The following is a 20,620-nucleotide window of genomic DNA, read 5'->3' as shown; positions in this document are numbered from 1 at the left end:
CAGATGATGATGATGTACTGAAGTTGGACCACCCATGAATCTGTAATTTAATGGACCATCACAAAACAGTGAAAATATTTAAACCCAGACTTCTAATTAGCTAGAACATCAGCCATGGGGTGATGGTATAGTTGTTAACTGAATTATATTCAGATTCAGATTCAATAATAATCAGGCTGAGGCTGAAAAAAGGTCTGACAATATTGGCTTGCAGATATGGGATTTTTGAACATAGTCACTGGGATCCTTATTGGAGTATACTAATTTTTTCATTTAATATGAAAAAATCCACTGCAAAATCCCTGCAAAAAACGCACGTGACATTTTGCGCACCTTCTAAGACTCCTGGAATTCACTGAGAAATACGGGACTGCTGGGTGGTGGGTGGGAGGATTGATTCGGGATTTGTGTTTTTGCATTTGCCAGTGCACCTCATCTTTAATAGGACAAGTGAAAGCAACAGTGGTGGAAAATCCCAGCCATTATATATGAAGTTACCTCGATGCCCAGGTAAGGCCCGTTTCACTCAGGATTTGATTGTACCTGAAGGTTCTCTGATTTAAAAAAAAAATCCCCGCCCTTTCCTCAAAATCCCATTTTGTTGAAATACACATTTCCTCGAATGCTGTCTAGTGAAGTCAATGTGATGTGGGTGACCACTGATAGATGGTCAGTTTGACACCCCTGTCTCAATCCTCTGCAATCCCAATTCAACTGATCTTACGTACATCTGGCCTTTCACATAAGTCCCCTGGTGCAGAAAGGCAAGCAATAACCTAGGGATCTCACACACACAAGGAACATAATAAACAATGTTACTGGAATGTTCATAGTAGTAAATAGGACATCCCCTACTTCTGGGATTCCTATCCATTATTTCTGCCAGAGTGGTGTCTTTCACCATTGAGCACCTTCTGCAGTGCACTGTGGATGTCAGGTCCCTTTCACAAGTCTTGTTGTAGATGTTCATGGGCTATGCTGATGAATTTTGTTTCCTTCCTGTATCCCAGCCTGTTTTGAAATTTATATTAGTGATAGTCCTCAAGGTCTCAGAAGATATTACTTGAAGGTTCCCCAGCGGTATGAACTTCATAACTCTAACTTCAGATAGACTTTGCTTTCTCTCTCCATCCCCTTCCCCCAGTTGCCTCACTAGTCTTACTGTCTCCGACTACATTCTATATTTGTCCCGCCCCCTTCCCTGACATCAGTCTGAAGAAGGGTCTCGACCCGAAACGTCGCCCATTCCTTCTCTCCAGAGATGCTGAGTTACTCCAGCACTTGGTGTCTTCCTTGAAGGTTAGGCATTCTTGAAAGTACTGGGATGCTCTTCAATCGTGGATGACTGATACAGAAAATAATTAAATTAAAATGAATAATAATCATTTGAAGTGTCTTCCTAAGTGCGAGTCCATGTAATTAATGTCAGCAGAGTACAGAGGAAGGTAGGTCACCTGGACCTTCTACTGACTTTCCTCAGTATTTGTATTGGTAGATATGTTCAATGTCTGGGTGGACATGGAGATATCTGTCGTGTCCACTGGGCTATGATAGTCAGAGGTCAGGTCCTGGTCAATTAGAGGAATGTTCATCGCAGCCAGAGTCAATGCTGTGGTTGAACCCTTGCTTAAGCTTTGGCTGTAGATCAGCAACAGCATGTCCAGCTTTTGTTCTATGGACTGCACCTGCAATGTGAAGAGAAAAGACACAGAGCAAGTATGAAGCAAGACTACCAGGAGGAAAAACTCTAGACACATATAGACTTTGACGTCCATGAAAATGTGATCTAATGCCAAATGAAGATGTGATCAGTAGTGTGCCAGGTGACGTGGTGATTGTAATTCAGTTTTCTGCCATTCTTTGAGAAGGTGTGAAGCAACATTGGACCTGTTCTGCTGCTCAGTGAAACATGATTGTGATCTGTGGTGTAACTCAATAATTCCCCCTGCCTTCTGTTGGTTGGCATCAAGCTCTGATTTAAAATAACCAATTGGCTTGGCATTAGAACATAGAAGAGTACAGGAACAGGCCCTTCGGCCCTCAGTGTCCTCCTTAACCACTTCCCTTGGGTGTTTGTTCCATACACTCAGCACCCTCAGATTCCTATTAAGTCTTTCCTGTCTCACCTTAAACCCATGGCCTCTCATTCTAGATTCCCCAACCCTGGGGAAAAGGCTGTGTGCATTCACCCTATAAATGCTTATCATGATTTTATAAGATCACTTCTAAACCAAGCAATGACCGTGTCAGATGATGAGCACTCTGGGCCACCTTATCTAGGTGTTGCCCAATATTGGGGACTCCTGGGAGATCCTGCTAAATCATTTACTTTCAAACCTTTGCCCTCCCCTCCCATGCACAGAACCAAACCTTTCCCATCATTCCCATATCACTCCAATGATCTTCTGTCCCTCTGCCTGAGGTTCTGTGGGCCTCTCTCCCTCCCTCCCTCCCTCCCTCCCTCCCTCCCTCCCTCCCTCTCCTCCCTCTCTCCCTCCCTCCCTCCCTCCTTCTCTCCCTCCCCCTTCTAGGTATGTTACAAAACGTACCTGAATCGTGGCTGAGCATCTGCCCCTCCCCTTGTGTGTGATTTTGGCGCTGTTTGGAGGGGGCGGGTTTAAAACCCGATTTTTACTAGGCTGTTCCAATCGCAGATGTTCAGCCTAGTAAATCATTAACGGAGAATCGCTGCAAGCCCAGGTCCCCAAAGTTATTATTAGTTTTATAGACCTCTAAGAGTAGATATAATAAATTTAAAAACTCTCGTTCATTCCGCAAGCTCTGGCAGCCCCAGGGTTTTATAAAGCAAACAATTAAAGGTATGTACCTTATTTTTACATTAAATGGGGCATGTATATAACCCTATAATTATAATTTTCTATAGCGAGTAGCTCATTTTGGGCTTTTTATATCCCCCAGTATTTTTCTCGGCATTTGAGGGCACTAATCCAGCGCGCTGTCAACATTCTAAACCTGCGCGTTCCACATGAACCCACTAGAAAACCGATTTATTTACAGCAATTGAACACTAAATTCCTTCCATTTGGCCTATAAATTAATGTAAATTAGATATAAAAATCATGTTATATTGTGAATTATTTGTGAATAATCTTTGGACACTTAGGCTATTTAAAAATGTTAATCTTTCCTTAAGAAATGTGCTTTTGACTATCTAAGATCACAGCTTTTTTGTAATGCCCATTGAAAATCAATAGGGAACAAGATGCTAATTTCCGAGTATGAAAATGGTCATAACTTTTTTAATACTTGAGATATGAAAGTGAATTTGGTGTCAAATTAAACTTATTGTTATGCTTTATCTGATGGGATAAATTGCAGACTTGATTTTTTAAATCTCAAAATTTTGTAACATTGCTACTCCTTCCCTCTCTCCCTCTCTCCCTCCCTCTCTCCCTCTCTCCCCTGGACTCTCCCACTCTCCCACTCCCCTCCTCTGTAATCATTTTCCTCCCAATGCACGCTTGTGACAGGGAATTTCTGGTCCACTTTCCATTTGGTTTAAACTTCATTTGTGTGCAGTTCTGACACAGGCTTTTCCCCAGGGTTGAGGAATGGAGAACTATCTTATCCCACTTTCTCATTCACTCCCTACACACTAGGAGTAACGTACAAAGACCAATTAATCTAGAAAAATGCATGTCCTTGGGATGTGGGAGGAAACTGGAACACCCTGCGGCTACCCACAGGGAGAATGTACAAACTCACACAGGCAGCTCCCAAGATCAGGATAGAACCAGGGTCTCAGGTGCTGGGAGGCAACAGCTGGACAAAGCCTGGCAAGTGATAGATGGATACAGGTGAGGAGGGTCCGATTGTTCTAACCACTGTGATGTCCTTGCCAAGAACAAGTGGGTTTACCCCCTGAGCTGGGTAGCTGCTCCCTAGATCCCAAAGCAGCAAGCAGTCGTTCAGAGGTTCAATCTCACATTCCTTCCCGAAAAACGTACTTGCTTCTCCACCTTGATCACGTGGCCCATCATGCTGAACTCATCGAAGGGCTCCAGTTCCGTTGACACCTTCTCTCCTTTCTCACGCATCTTCTTATCCTGCGTCATCTGACCTTTCCCCACGATTTGGTCAACTCTGTGAAGACAAAGTATCAACACCAGGTGCAAACCAAAGCAGAGACACAAAGTGCCGGAGTAACTCCGCGGGTCAGGCAGCAGCTGTGGAGGACATGGACAGGCAGTGTTATGGGTCAGGACCCTTCTCCAGACCCTTCTCCAGACCCTTCCAGAAGAAGGGTCTCGAACTGAAACATCGTCTATCCATGTTCCTCAGAGATGTTGCCTGACCCACTGAGTTACTCCAGCACTTTGTGGCTTTGTGTGAACCAGCATCAACTGAAAACAAAAGTGCCTGTGATAAATTTATGCTCCTGACTTTTCTCTCAAAGGAATTTATGAAAACACAAAGTCAGAGGGAACAGTGTAGAATTCCCCCAGCAACTCTTACCACTGGAACAGAAAAAGGGCTGAAGGTCTACTGGAAGTGTGCAATTCCATTGATATTAATAGTCAGAAACCTGCAGACAATTTAAAGTGAGGTGTCCGCCCCTATACTGATACCAATGGCGATTCAGGAGTTGCAAGGATCCATGAGATGCACTGAGAAGGCCATTCAGCCCATCATGTTCATGCTGACCAATGTAAACACATCGCACACACCAATCAGGAGGTGGGATGGTTTAGGATGTATTTCGGAAGCTTGGAGCCAAGGAGATTGAATTGAAAAATCGCAGAGACATCGACTGGCATAGTAGCATCAATGAGATCACAGAAGGAATGAACAATAGGGGGAAGTGTAATTCATTCACTGGGTAAATGCTGGAAGAGTAAATGCTGGAAGCATCAGCAGTGAAAACAGCATCTGTGGAGAGAGAAACAGAGGTGAAAGAGGTGGTGTCATGTTAGGACCAGAGTCCTTGAGAATTGAATAACTGGGTGACAATAAGACTTTAACAATGGTGGGGCACGGAGGGCTGTTATGAGGGATAATATCAAAACAGTGATGGCGAAATGGGTAATGATAATCAAAATCCATAGGGAAGGGTCAGAGCATGAAAAATACGTATATCTCTCCAATTAGAATAAGGAAAATGGCACCAATGGCACCGATCTCAAGCATTTGTAACAAGATGATGAAGTGATGGTAAATGGATCCAACACAGTGGGTATTACAGAGACACCATTGAAACATGAGCAGTGTTGGGAGATAAATATTCCAGGAATGTTCACATTCGGAAGGAAGGGGATTCCTAATATTAAAAAGTGGATAAAGACAGGACAGAAGAAGGAACTAGACTGAGAAAATCAAGAAATAAATCGGTTTGGGTGCAATTGAGAAACGCCACCAGAAAATGCTGGTAGTGGTTGTCCATTGGCCAGAAAACAGTGGCAGTAGTGTAGGGCACGGCATAAATCAGGAACTTTGGGGAAAGCCTGACAACGGCAACACAAAAATGATGGGTGACTTTGGTCAACATACAGACTGGGTAAACCAACTCACTTGAAATAGGGATTATATATGAGTTTGGTTTCCAGAGCCGTGCATTGAGGAATGATGAAACAGGCTATTGTAGTTAAAAATTATAATCTTTGTATTTAAATCTCCTCATGAATATGTCTCCTTATTTTTCCAAACCCCACCTGACCAGTTTTTTTTACATTAATATGCTATATAAATGCAAGGTGTAGAAGAGGTTAGAGTTGTGGCAGGCTTCTCTCTGTGGGACTTTGCATGGTAGTATGGTAGTACAAAGAGAAAGGGGAAGGAGAAGGTAGACACAAAATGCTGGAGAAACCCAGCGGGACAGGCAGCATCTCTCGAGAAGGAATGGGTGATGTTTCACGACAAGACCCTTCTTCAGACTGACGTCTGAGGGAGAAGGCTTCCATTGCTCCTGGACCAACCTGTGTGAGATGTAACATCACAACCAGTTCCACGAGCCCTGAGAGGTCGACTCGAACTCAGACTGACCTGGTCTGAAGGCTCTTGATCCTGCCCAGCATGTCGAGATGCCCCGCAGAGTATTGCTCAATCACGTCTTTGACATCGTACGGCCGCAAGGTTTCTTTAAATTTCCTCTTCGCTACGAGAAATTTCAAAATCCTGGAGGAGAAGTGTGGAAAAGCTTTAGGGTTACTCGGTAGCAGAGGGATTAGTGCTTGGTACATGGCTCTGAGTTGATGTATATTCACAATACTGTGGCCAATGTTAGAGAACATGGAACATTACAGCATGGAACAGGGCTTTTGGCCCACAGTGTCCATGCCGAACATTATGCCAAGTTCAATTAATCTCCTCTGCCTGCACATGACCCATATCTATCCACTCCCTGCATATCCATGTCCCTATCTAAAAGCCTCTTAAACGCTACTATCATGTCTGTCTCCACCACCACCCCCAGCAGTGCATTCCAGGCACCCACCACCGTCTGTGTAAAAATCATGCCCCGTGCATCTCCTTTGAACATGCACCTCGCACCTTAAAGCCTTGCCCTCTAGTCTTTGACCTGTGTCTAGAATCTGTCTGACATACTGACTGTTCCCAACAGTTTTTGTTTCCGATTTCTAGCATCTGAGGTTACTGGTGTTACAGCAACTATTATGTCGTCTGACCTTTGGAGTGCCAATGCAATAATTAGTTAATGACATCCCAACAAACTAAAATGAAGTAACCTCGTCTTAGTGAATGATTAACTCCACGGCAATAAAATAAATGTTTCCAGATTGTGAATGCGCTTGTAGTTTACTGAATAGTTATAAAAAGAACAAAATCTCTTTCTGTTCCCTCGCTCTGATATAACGTGAACCTGTATTAATCAGCTAAGTTCACTTTGCCGTATTGCACACTGGGCCCTGATAACACTGAAGATATTTGTACCACGTCATACACTATTAACTACTGCAAATCCTTCCATGATGACTCTATAGTGGTGCGGTGGTTTTGTTGAGTGATTTACTGTCAACAATGCAATAATTGGGGGAATAAAACTAGGACAAAAAATGTCTAGGTGTTCTGTCTCCAAATAAGTGAGAATAATTCTCCTGGATATCACATTAAGTTGTCCAGAATGCTGACTGGGTTAGAGGGTATTAGCTACAGGACAAACTTGGATTGTTTACTCTGGAATGTTGGAGGTTGTGAGGAGACCAGATAGAGGTATATAAAGTTATGGAAGGTTCCGATAAGGTAGACAGTCAGATCTTTGCCTCCCACCTAGCCCACACCAGCTCACTCCACAGGTCTGCTCACATTCCAGAAACAAAGAACTGCAGGTGCTGATTTACAGAAGAAGACACAGAGTGCTGGAGTATCTCAACAGGTCAAGCAGAATTTCAGAACATGGGTAAGCAAAAGGTTGGGTCAGGATCCTAGTCCAAAGAAGGGTCCTGACCCCAAAAATTGCCTATCCATGTTCTCCTGAGATACAGCCTGATCCGCTGAGTTACTCCAGCATTCTGTGTCCTCTGTTAATATACTTCTTTCCCAAGCTATTATCTAATTTGGTATTTAAAGAATTTATTGACTGATTTGACATATTTGTGATAAAAACATTCCATTGTACGAGCCAACTTCTGTGCAAATAGTATAAACGGTATAATCTGCCGTACAATTCATCGTAATGACCTTAAATCTGCACACTCTCTCGAAAGTATAAAACATATATAACATCATTCACCCTTTTATTCCTGAAGTGATCAATGAAGCAATGTGTTCTGTTACATTATGCACAGGGGCCGGGTATATGTTTAGCTTTAAGTTTATTGTTGTCACGCGTACTGAGGTACAGCAAAAAGCTTTGTTTGCATGTTAATCAATCAAATCAGGTTGAATTAATATATAATAATATAATAAATACAATCAAGCCAAACTTGTCTTATCTTATTGAAACATATAAGATTATTAATGGTTTGGACACGCTAGAGGCAGGAAACATGTTCCCGATGTTGGGGGAGTCCAGAACCAGGGGCCACAATTTAAGAATAAGAGTTAGGCCATTTAGAACGGAGATGAGGATAAACTTTTTCACACAGGGTTGTGAATCTGTGGAATTCTCTGCCTCAGAAGGCAGTGGAGGCCAATTCTCAAGCGAGAGTTAGATAGAGCTCTTAAAGATAGCGGAGTCAGGGGATATGGGGAGAAGGCAGGAACAGGATACTGATTTTGGATACACAAAAAAGCTGGAGAAATTCAGCGGGCGCAGCAGCATCTATGGAGCGAAGGAAATAGGCAACGTTTCGGGCCGAAACCCTTCTTCAGACTGATCGGGGGCGGGGGTGGGCGGGTACAAGAAAGGAAAAAGGAGGAGGAGCCCGAAGGCTGGGGGATGGGAGGAGACAGCAGGGGGACTGAGGAAGGGGAGGAGACAGCAAGGACTAACAAAATTGGGAGAATTTGATGTTCATGCTCCCAGGATGCAGACTCCCCAAACGGAATATGAGGTGCTGTGCCTCCAATTTCCGGTGCTGCTCGCTGTGGCTATGGAGGAGACCCAGGACAGAGAGGTCGGAGACGGAGTGGGAGGGGGAGTTGAAGTGCTGAGCCACCGGGAGGTCAGCTTGGTTATTGCGGACCGAGCGGAGGTGTTCGGCGAAACGATCGCCCAACCTCCGCTTGGTCTCACCGATATAGATCTGCTGACATCTAGAGCAGCGGACGCAATAGATGAGGTTGGAAGAGATGCAGGTAAACCTCTGTAACGGCCTGGAACGATTGCTTGGGTCCTTGAATGGAGTCAAGGCGGGAGGTAAAGGGGGAGGTAGAGGGTCTTTGATTCTCCAGCATCTGCAGTTCCTTCTTAAACACTGATTTTGGATGATCAGCCATGATCACAGTGAATGGCGGTGCTGGTTCAAAGGGCCAAATGGCCTACTCCTGCACATATTGTCTATTGTATAATAGATAGAGCAAAGGGGAAGATATAGGTTTAGGTTTATCAGCATCTCATAGCCTGCATGTAATTTGGAGAAGCTCAGAAAAGGAAACCAGATTGCATCAAGATACTTTACCTCTCGTATTGCATGTACTGTACATTCTATGACATAGCAGAGGTCATTTGGCCCATCGACTCTCTCAGACAATCCCATCAATACAATTTATTTAGCTGTAACCTATTCTCTCTCACATGTCCATTGGAATCTCCTGCCACCCACCTTTACCTGAGGTAATCTGCAGCAGCCAATGAACCTACCAACCTGCATGACTTTGGGATGTGGGAGGAAACCAGAGCACCCACAGGGAGAGAGCTCCAGAGGTCGGGATCAATCTCTGGTCCCTGGAGCTGTGAGGTGGCCACAATATCTAATGCGGCACAGTGTTGCCCATCCTACCTGAAGCTTTTTAAAAAAGGAATGGCCTGCTAAAAATATCTGCTCTTCATGGCCACAACTTCCATTCACTCCAAGCACTTTACAGTCAAGGATATGTTTGAGGTTTAGCTTTTATATTGTCCCATGTACCGACGTATAGTGAAATTGTCCCCAGACAAATCGGATAATACCATACATAAATACAATCTAGCCAAACTCAAGTACTATAGGTAGAACAAAGGGAAAGCTGCAGAGTGCAGAATTCAGTTCTCAGCATTATAGCGCACCAGTTCCTTAAGCCCCTGTCCCACTTTACGTGTCCTTGGCACGCTAATTAAGTGACCTCATGGTCGCGATGAGGCGTGACGGTCCCGCGCCTGCACAGCTGTCTGGAGTGCATGACGTCATTTGAAGATGGACACAAAATGCTGGAGTAACTCAGCGGGACCGGCAGCATCTCTGGAGAAAAGGAATGGATGATGTTTCGTGTCGAGACCCTTCTTCAGTCTGAAAGAAGGGTCTTGACGCGAAACGTCATCCATTGCCCCGCTGGGAGTAGAAGTGGGGACGGACGAGATCCGTGCGCCCCAGGCCAAGTTCGGCGATCGTTTGCCTGCTTCTGCTACTGTTGGAGGTGAGATGTTGCGTTGCACCAGGGTCTTGGGCTTGTCCCACTTTGGCCGTCTGTTACGCGGCAGGCTGTTGGCGCGCAAAGATTTTGTTCGCTATAGAATTTCGGAGCCCCGCGCGATATCGCGCGCCACTACATACCCCTTTGCACTTCTCAATGGGACCAGCCTCGCGCGGCCACACGATGCCCCTGCGCCTCAACGCGACGACGAGGTCGCGTAATTTGCGTGGCAAGGACACGTAAGTGGGACAGGGCCTTTAGACAAGATCGAAGGTTTGCAATGGGGTTGAGGTGAATCGGACAGTACCCTAGCTCATGGAAGGGTTGTTCAGAAGCCTGATAACAGAGTTTTTAGTTATCATTGTTATAATATAAGAAGCAGCATCCAATGTGTTCAATGGACACTTTGACAAACAGCAGTGTGATCATGATCAAATAATTTGATTTTTGCAAATGTTACGAAAAGGATAGAAATTGGGCAGGGTTCCTAATAAATTCCATTTTTAGAATCTTGTTAGCATCAGAAGGAAGTTCGACTGCCTTGCATAAAGGTTCATTTACTCTATGAATGGCATTATTTTTCTGATGTTGCTTCTGCTTCCTGCTGCTACAATCAACGATCCCATTCAGTCGTTTCTCTTTCTACACAGCAGCAGAAACTGCTGGGGATGGGGCTAATTGATGGGAGAATTTAGTTGTCATATATGCCAACAACGAAATTCTTACTTGTAGGCGTGTAAGTACAATACACACAGATACCATATAATAAAGAAATAATCAGGAAATTCATCACCACGATACTAATGCAACTAAAAATCCCAAAGTCCTTAGTGCAACAGTCCATAGAAGTCATGGTTGAGGTTAGTGCTGTGTAATGCTCCAGAGCCTGATGGTTTAGTTTTAGTTCAGAGATACAGATGGGAAATAGGCCCTTCAGCCCACCGAGTCCACGCTGACCATTGATCAACCATTCACTAGTTCTATTTCATCCCACTTTCTCGTTCACTCCCTGCACACGAGTGACAGTTTACAGAGGCCAATAAACATACAAACTCCCATGTCTTTTGGCTTTGAGAGGAAACCGCAGCAACCAGTGGAAACACACGTGGTCAGAAGGAGAACATGCAAACTCCACACTGACAGCACCCGAGGTCAGGATTGAACCCGGGTCTCTAACATTTTGAGGGAGCAGCTCTAGCAGCTGCGCCACTGTGCCACCCAAGATGTGAACCTAATCTTTTTCGAGAGATCAGCACTTCCAACTATCCAGCTTCTGCAGTTCCTTGTGTCTCCTCTTGCAATGATCAATCTGCTCAGCATCATAGGATATTAGCGGCACAGTAAAACTACAATAATCCAGCATCATTGGGACTTTGGTCAATCCTAGGCAACAAGGTTTTCCGGATTGTTGTATATTACTCCTTTTAATACCTTTATTTTACTTCGGAGTCACATGAGGTGAAAGAACGGACTGTCAGGTAAGCTGAGGTCGGGGGTTTCTTTCACAGGGAGCCTTCTGCTTTCCGGCAGAGAAGAAAGGCTCTAGAACAAACCTGTCCCCCGCTCGACTCCACGGAGGAGCGTTCCATCTGGGGGGGAGGGGGGGTGGCAGCAACAAGGCAGTACGATGGCTTACCCAGCGCTCCGCTATCCCGGCACCGTGCCGAACCCAGTCCCGCTAGCGCCTGGGCAGCGGGCTGGATATAAAGCCACAGAAGAGGCGTCCGGCCGGTGGCTCCGACTTGTGCACTGTCCATTGCTTCCTCCGTTCCAGAGGATAGCTTTGGTGACCAGGACTGGGCTGGTCAAGAACAGGGGCAATGGCTGAAGATCTCGGCAGTATGCAAGGGGTGCAGGAACAGGAAGAGCTGCTAGGTGTGGTGGACAGCTACGTGGCAACCCCACGTGCAGGAGGCCGTTAAAAGCCTGACGTCAGCCACCACATCGTTTTCCTCGTTCCGTGGACAAATACGGAGATGACCACAACCTTCGTAAACAAGTCATAAGACCTGCCATAAAAATCCTACATTTGTGGGGTTGTTCATACCCCAGCCACTGAGCCAGACCCACTGCTCTTTGGCAAAAACCTCACAAAGCATATGAAGGACATGAAAGAGGTTTTACAAAACCTTCAGCTCATGAGGGCAGGGCAGGGCAGGGCCGGGATGAGAAAACCAAAAACAGCAATTCCTACGCAGCAGCACCCCATCGCGTCCATCAGTCGACATCTACCATATGGGACTGATGAAAGCTCGGGTTCCGCATTCTATCACCGAAAGTCTTCTTTAGACCAGGGCCCAGAGCAGACCCCATGGAAAATATGCCACCCCCAACGTCACCGCCACGTCAGACGACGTGCAACACTCATTGGACCGGCAGGAAACAGAAGAATACCCATAACCATTGAGGTAGGTGGGTCTGGTTCCTACCAGCATATAGAGTAATACTAACACATGGGAGTCTTTCACGAGTGATCAGTATATACTCAATGGCATTAGTGAATACAAATACATTCATACTAGAAAAATTGCCACCAGGTCAACATTCACCCCAGAGGGTATTTTTCTCCTCTCCGTTAAAGAAACGAGAGGGACAAGCTGAACTGGTGAGACTAATTACAAAGGGTATCATGGGAAAACCTGAACCCTTGCAATTCGTATCAAATATATTCACTAAACCCAAAAAAGATGGTGGATGTCGCATCATCATTGACTTAACTTCACTAAATATGTTTGTTAAGTATATACATTTCAAAATGGAACCGGTTGTTACTGCCAAACAACTAAATTCCAAAGGATACTTCATGGTAAGCATTCATCTTAAGATGTTTACTATTTAGTACCATTCACAAGGATCATTGCAGATACCTGAAATTTACCTGGATGGGGCAGCTATAGCAGTTTAAAGCGTTACCCAATGCGTTCACATCAGGCCAAGATTGTTCACCAAGACACTAAAACCAGCTCTGACAATATTCAGAAGACAAAAACATATTGTCATGGCATATCTTGATGATATCTTAAATGGTAGGCAAGACCATGGAATTGACTATGTTAGCTGTATCAGCTACCAAACAGTTATTCGAAACCCTGGGATTGTCTTACATCCAGATAAATCTAAGTTGAAGCCATCCACTATCATGGACTACTTGGGCTTCACAATTAATTCAGTCTACGTGACTGTAACATTGCCAAGAGAACGTTTGGCATAGTTTCAGCCTATTATCATCACTAACCCTACGTCAGTTATCCAAACAGATGCCAGTGCTCAAGGCTGGGGAGCAACTAACTCTATATCCAGCACAAGTAGTAGATGGACTAACCCAGAGTCATCGTTACCACTTACACTGGGCATTAATTATCTAGAGATGTTGGGTGACTTTTATGGTTTAAAAGCATATGCATAAATATGCATCACTTGCATGTACGGTTACAAATAGATAATACTACGGTGGTGGCCTACATTAACCATATGGGCGGCATAAAATCTGTATCATGCGACAAGTTGGTCAACACAATTTGGCAATGGTGTGTCCAAAGACATATTTGGCTATCAGCAACTTACCTGCGAGGTAAGCTAAATACAGTGGTAGACACCAGGTCACGTAAATTTAATAACAACATCGAATGGATGTTAAAACCCCCAAAAAAAATTTTGCAAAAGTTATCAAGCAATATGGCACGCCTGATATAGATTTATTTGCATCGAGGCTAAATCACCAGGTACCTATGTATGTCGCTTGAGAACCAGACCCTCAGGCAGCAGCGGTAGATGCGTTCGCGCTGGATTGGGGAAATTCTTCTTCTGTGCATTTCCACCCTTCTGCCTCATCAGTCCGGGACTACGCACAATGCAAATGGACTCTGCTTCAGGTATTTTGATAGTACCCGACTGGCCTACACAGCCATGGTTCCCAATACTCCATGACATGGTTGTTGAAGCTCCGATGGTATTCCCCAGTGACCCAGAGTTATTAACACCCAGTGTCAGGCGCAAGCCACCCGTGCCATGAAAAAATCAAACTCCTGGGTTGCAGATTCTGCACAAACCACTTCTGGGACTGGGATTATCATAACAAACCATCGACACCATGTCAGCATCCCTCCGAACATCCACTAAAAAACAGCACTTGTCCAGCATCAAAAAATGGGAGAAGTACTGCTTGGATACAGGGACCACCTACTCAACCGCTACAGTTACCAACGTACTGGAATTCCTGGCGAACCTTCACCACGATGAAGGACTCAGCTACAGAGCCATCAACACAGCTAGAAGTGCCCTGCCTGTCTATTTAAAACCAGCTCCAGGACAACAGGCCATGGGGTCGCAACCGCTGGTGGTCAAACTAATGAAGGGTATTTACAACTCTAACCCCCTAGACCAAGGTACACCCATACATGGGATGTCAGTGTGGTCCTGACATACCTCAGGAGATGGCCACCAGCCAGATCCCTCAACCTGGAACAATCTATGCTCAAAAACACTCATGTTGATGTCACTTGTATCTGCACAGAGGGTCCAGTCACTACACCTATTGCGACTGGACAGCATGCTCACAGCTCCAGACCAGATCTCTGTCGTTATCCAAAGACTGATCAAACAGAGCAGGCCAGGAACAACTAATGCAGTTGTGGAATTCCGGGCTTACCCGCCAGAACCACGGTTATGTGCCATGACCCACCTACTATCCTACATAGACACAACTAAAATATTCGAGGGAGATGGAAAGCCTTGTGGGTCAGTCATAAAAAACCTTAGGGTGACAAGCCAAACCATTGCGAGATGGCTCAAGCAGGTGCTAAAAACTGCTGGGATAAACACTAACATGTACAAATTGTATTCCACCAGGGCAGCATCCACGTCGATGGCTAAAAGAATGGACGTGCTTATAGACCACATCCTGGCTACAGCAGGATGGTGGGGGGAAAGACCGTTCAGAAATTCTATAATAAGCCGTTGGCAAAACCTGTTTTATTTGCAGAAAAGATTTTACAGACTGCAAATATTTAATTTAAGCCCAGGGGAGCAATTTAATTTCTTTATTGTTATTGTTAAAAAATACCATTGTGTTTTTCTACAAACAGATTCATTGGTTGATTACAATAACACACTTCCTCCCTCAAGGACTTCGGCAGTGCGTGAAATAATACCTGTTACACGGTTTGAAATCACAGAGCTTTGAAGTCTTCACGGAATCACTCACGTGACTCCGAAGTAAAATAGTAAGATTAAACGAGAACTTACCAGTATTAAGTTTCATCTGTATTTTATGAGGAGTTACGATGAGGGATTACGTGCCCTCTGCTCCCACCCTCAATAAATATGGGTCAAACTGATATACTGATGTCTCCTTGTCTTTACTATGTTTACTTCAATAACTGTGTCTATCTGTGATTCCACACCGCTGCTTTGAAGTATGCCGCGCATGCGTGCTGAGCGGGTTCTTCACGTAATCCCTCATCGTAAATCCTCATAAAATACAGATCAAACTTCAAACTGGTAAGTTCTCGTTTAATCTTACTATTTTACTTTCTTCTGTATACTGCACATGTTGCAGTGAATCTGGTAGGTTTGAAGGGAGCAGGAGATAATACAAGTATTTTGGACTTTGGTTTCACCTGCAAATCTACTCACATTCCTGACCCATGGTTCTCCGGATCTCGACCCCAGTTCCAGACACACCACGCACACCACTCAGTCCGTGCTCCCGATGATCAGAGCTTCACTGTGACCTGTTTTAAGACTTACAAGCGGCAGCAAGTTGATGAACAAGGGAAGCTCTTGTGAGGATGTCACCTTCAACAGAAGCTGATCTAATGATTCATCCCAAAGCTGACCAGCATCAAGATAAACTGAATATATTTTATTTCAATTTGCTCCATCATCAATCCTTGCTTGCCTGAAAGTTGCAAATATTCTGAATGTGTTCTGATAAGGTTTACACTGCATCACTGCTCTTTTTATTTGAAGTGGTATTTTCTTTATTTGGAGTTATATTCTCATTGAAAACTTGACTAAAGTCACTATAACGACTCTTAACATAGAACTGAACAGTACAGTACATTGCAGTACAGTAGAGGGCCCTTCGGCCCACTATGCTTGTGCCGAACATGATGCCAAGTTAAACTGATCTCATCTACCTTTACATGATTCATATCCCTCCATTCCCCACACTTCCACATGCTTATCCAAAAGCCTATTAAGCAGGGGCGGAAAACCCGGGGGGGGGCCAGAGGGGGGACATCCCCCCATGTTTTGAGAGGTGGGGGACATCCTCCCCAAGTTTTTGTGATCCGGATTTTAAAACCCGGTGAAATCTCCACTTTCCGCGAGACAGTGGGGGTGGGACTGATGGACGAGAGAGACGTCGGTCAGCAGGCAATGGGGGCAGGACATGATGATTCAATGACATGATTGGAGGAGGGAGATGTGGCACAGACCTGCGCTTCATCCGCAGCCAGGATCGATCCCGGCCGGGTCTCCGGCGCTGTCCCGTCCCCTCCTGAGTGCCTCCCCATGGGTGGCCAGAGAGGCTGGCAGCAAAAATCCTTCGCTATAGGATCTTTGGTCGGGAGTCAGACGGGCACAGTGCCCCCAGAGAAGCAGTGCTAAACCCAGCTCAACTCTGCCTGTCCTGCCAGGTGTGCCTACAGCCCTTCCTGGACTTGCGGGAAATATGGCCAGCGTGGAGAAGCAGCGCTGGTATCCCATCAGTCCAGACAGGGCTGTAGTTAACCCGGTGAGACAGGCAGAGTTGAGTTGCATTTAGCGCTGGATTGAGCCTCCGAAGCCTCGCACGCGAGTGTGTGTGTGAGTGTGCGCATGCGCGCGTGGCCAGCAAAAAATTGTGTCCCCTGGTCCCCTCCATGTTTTGATAGCGAGTTCCGCTCTTGCTATTAAGCACCACTATCGTATCTGCTTCCACCACCACCCCTGGCCCCGCCACTCTCAGTGTAAAAGATTTGCTCTGAACATCTCCTTTAAACTTCCTTGTTTTCCTCTTAAAGCTATCTGGAACTACCTGCGGGATAAAAGAAGATGTAGGTCAGGGGCCAAAATAACAAAGTACACAAAGCAGACGGCTAATGAGGTTTTCCGGATGGAAGTCCAGCCCAGAGCAGCGACGAACACGGCAAACACAAACTTTCCCAAAAACAATCACTTGGTGTTTCCGGCTGTCCCCACAGTGGTTCCTGCTGGTTTCTGACTGTCATCATGTCCACGTGACTCTATGCTCAAGCTAGGATAAACGCAGGTGATAGACTTCTGACCGACATACACTATAAACCCACTGACTCCCATGGCTATCTGGACTACACTTCTTCCCACCCTGCTTCCTGTAAGGACTCCATCCCCTACTCCCAATTCCTCCGTCTACGCCGCATCTGCTCCACGGATGAGGCGTTCCACACCAGGACATCTGAAATGTCCTCACTATTCAGGGAACGGGGGTTCCCCTCCTCCACCATAAATGAGGCTCGCACCAGGGTCTCCTCCATACCCCACAACACTGCTCTCTCTCCCCATCCCCGCACTCGCAACAAGGGCCGAGTCCCCCTAGTCCTCACCTTTCACCCCACCAGCCGTCACATACAAAAAGTAATCCTCCGTCAGTTTCGCCACCTCCAACGTGACCCCACCACTCGCCACATCTTCCCATCTCCCCCCATCGCCACATCTTCCCATCTCCTTCTGCAAAGACCGCTCCCTCCATAACTCCCTTGTCAATTCTTCCCTTCCCTCTCGGTCCACCCCCTCCCCGGGCACTTTCCCTTGCAACCGCAAGAGATGCAACACTTGTCCCTTTACCTCCCCCCTCGACTCCGTTCAAGGACCCAAGCAATCGTTCCAGGTACGACAGAGGTTTACCTGCATCTCTTCCAACCTCATCTATTGCGTCCGCTGCTCTAGATGTCAGCAGATCTATATCGGTGAGACCAAGCGGAGGTTGGGCGATCGTTTCGCCGAACACCTCCGCTCGGTCCGCAATAACCAAGCTGACCTCCCGGTGGCTCAGCACTTCAACTCCCCCTCCCACTCCGTCTCCGACCTCTCTGTCCTGGGTCTCCTCCATGGCCACAGCGAGCAGCACCGGAAATTGGAGGAACAGCACCTCATATTCCGTTTGGGGAGTCTGCATCCCGGGGGCATGAACATCGAATTCTCCCAATTTTGTTAGTCCTTGCTGTCTCCTCCCCTTCCTCAGCCCCCCTGCTGTCTCCTCCCATCCCCCAGCCTTCGGGCTACTCCTCCTTTTCCCTTTCTTGTCCCCACCCACCCCCGCCCCCGATCAGTCTGAAGAAGGGTTTCGGCCCGAAACGTTGCCTATTTCCTTCGCTCCATAGATGCTGCTGCACCCGCTGAGTTTCTCCAGCTTTTTTGTGTAACCTAGGATAAACGCTGATGGTTTTCTGAATTGGTATGTTTGCCTCCGCAAAATAAAAGTTGTATTGAAACAATAAAGCAATGAAACAATGATGATTAATTCTGGGTTTAAGTCCATTTGGTCAGATGTAACAGGGCTACCTGTCAGTGTAAGAAGTGTGCCTGTTACACATTGAACCTGAGGCAATCTCATTCCAAGCTTGGATTGTTTTCTCTGGGTGTCTGAGGTTGAGGGGAGACTTAGTTTTGTTTAGAGGTACAGCATGGAAACAGGCCCTTGGCCAACCACATCCTCACCGACCATCACATTAGTTCTCTGTTATCTCACTTTCCCATCCACTTCCTACACACTAGGACCAATTTAAACGTCTTTGGGATATGGGATGAAACCGGAGCACCCAGAGGAAACCCACGCTGTCACTGGGAGAATGTGCAAACTCGGCAAAAAATCAACATCCAAGGTCAGGATCGAACCCGGGTCCCTGGCAGCACCTCTACAGTACCGCTCACTGTGAGACCTGATTATGAGAGGCAGAGATAGAGTAGACCATCAGGAACCCTAGTCAGACAGGAAGCGCTGGGATGAAGGGTGGATGTCAGCATCGATGTAAGACCAGGAGAGGGACAAAAGTTAATGTAAAATGCTTATACCTGGAGCTGATCAGCGGGAAGGGACATATTTTAGAAGTCGACTCTTACTGGTACCTGATCCTCTGAGGTGCGCGGTTTGTAATTTCTGCTTGACGTCAGATGTGATGCCAAGCCTCCAAGCAGCCTGCTTCAGGCCCGGGCGGTGACTGGGAGTGGAACAGGTCAAAGACAGAGTTACTACAGTGCCTGGAGGCTGTGATCTCAGTCTTCCCAAGCCACTGAGTTCCTGGCAGTTGGAAGTCTTCCCTCATATGATCAGTTAGTTAGAAACATAGAAAATAGGTGTAGGAGTAGGCCATTCGGTCCTTCGAGCCTGCACTGCCATTCAATATGATCATGGCTGATCATCCAACTCAGTATCCTGTACCTGCCTTCTCTCCATACCCCCTAATCCCTTTAGCCACAAGGGCCACATCTAACTCACACACCTCTTAAATATAGCCAATGAACTGGCCTCAACTACCTTCTGTGACAGAGAATGTCTGGGCCCTCTGAAGATCCTTCCTTCCAATCAATAACACATCATTCCTCAAGGATACCATTCGGTGGTTTGCACACCTGACACAAATCACAACTGCCTCCAACAAAGCATATAGCTGCCAGCAAAGTATGTTCGAAACATAGTCACTGCTGCAATGTGGGGACACAGCAATAAGCCATGAACAGTAACTAAGGGATAACAGGGGCTCAGAGGAGGCTTGTCCATCAATTCTCTCACGAGCTGAAGAGTTCTCTGGCTGATCGTTAGTGTGACTGAGGCTGGTTTTGGTAAAGTTACGTCTCCATGCTGAGTTTGCTGAGTTAAGATCATTGGTAATACATTGATCAATCTATTGAATCGGACTGTATGGAAGTATCATAATTGATAACATCCTGAAAATAACAAGGAGATTTCTAGGTTTAGTGAATTATCTGGAAAGATTCATACAATGTATTTCATAAAAAAGTGACAGGTAGACAAGAGTCAGTGAGTGAAACCTTAAAGTCGTAGATGTACAACAAAGAAACAGGCCATTCGGCCAACCGCATTCCTGCCAACCCTTTGGTTCATCTACATGAATCCCATTTGCTCACTCTAGGTCCATATCCTTTTAGGCCTTGTCTATTTAAATATCTGTCCAATGCCTCTTTAACATTATCATTGTATCTGATTCCAGCATTATGTGATAAACACCTCTAATAACTTGGCCTTGATTACCAGGACATCCTGAGTGGAGTCAGGAAGTGTGCACTCTGACATCCTCTTTAACTCCCGGCTCCACAGTACCTCCAAGAGCGGTAGATTCTGGAAATGTCAGTGCACCCCCCCCCCCCCCCCCCCCATCGCCCTGCCCTCCCCCCACCACTCCAGCATTGCTTTTAGGGGAGAGGAAGCTCCCCTCCCTCCTCACTGTGTCCTGTTCCTGCCTTGCCTTCATCAACATTTCCAACGCAAGTCATGGGCTCACGATCACTCTGCTGTTTATGCTGCAGAGGAATTGTCTGCGGCACTTCCTACAACAACAGCCATAACGAGATCTACTTTAGTTGTGAAGCATAGAGTTTATATGGGTCAGAAGCAGGCCCTTCAGCCCACCACACCTATGCTGTTCCTTTTACAAATCTAAATACCTTTCGC

The 20,620-nt window shown here is 46.0% G+C and overlaps 1 protein-coding gene across 1 annotated transcript in view; it reads right to left on the bottom strand.

The window, feature by feature from the left end:
* Positions 1–213: 213 nt before the first annotated feature.
* LOC129709642 (potassium voltage-gated channel subfamily KQT member 4-like) overlaps positions 214–20,620 on the bottom strand; it is a 221,444-nt gene continuing 201,037 nt past the window's right edge. Inside the window, exons 11-13 of the mRNA XM_055656124.1 lie at positions 6,001–6,132; positions 3,969–4,104; positions 214–1,685 (exon numbers count right to left, since the gene is read on the bottom strand). Of these exons, the coding sequence (XP_055512099.1) occupies positions 1,464–1,685; positions 3,969–4,104; positions 6,001–6,132 (490 nt within the window). The 3' untranslated portion in view covers positions 214–1,463. The remainder of the gene's footprint in view (positions 1,686–3,968; positions 4,105–6,000; positions 6,133–20,620) is intronic.

The sequence above is a fragment of the Leucoraja erinacea genome, chromosome 26 (assembly GCF_028641065.1).
Source record: "Leucoraja erinacea ecotype New England chromosome 26, Leri_hhj_1, whole genome shotgun sequence".
Lineage (NCBI taxonomy): Eukaryota > Metazoa > Chordata > Chondrichthyes > Rajiformes > Rajidae > Leucoraja > Leucoraja erinaceus.
The sequence above is the reverse complement of the archived record's forward strand: the minus strand, read 5'-3'. Positions and strand labels throughout refer to the sequence as shown.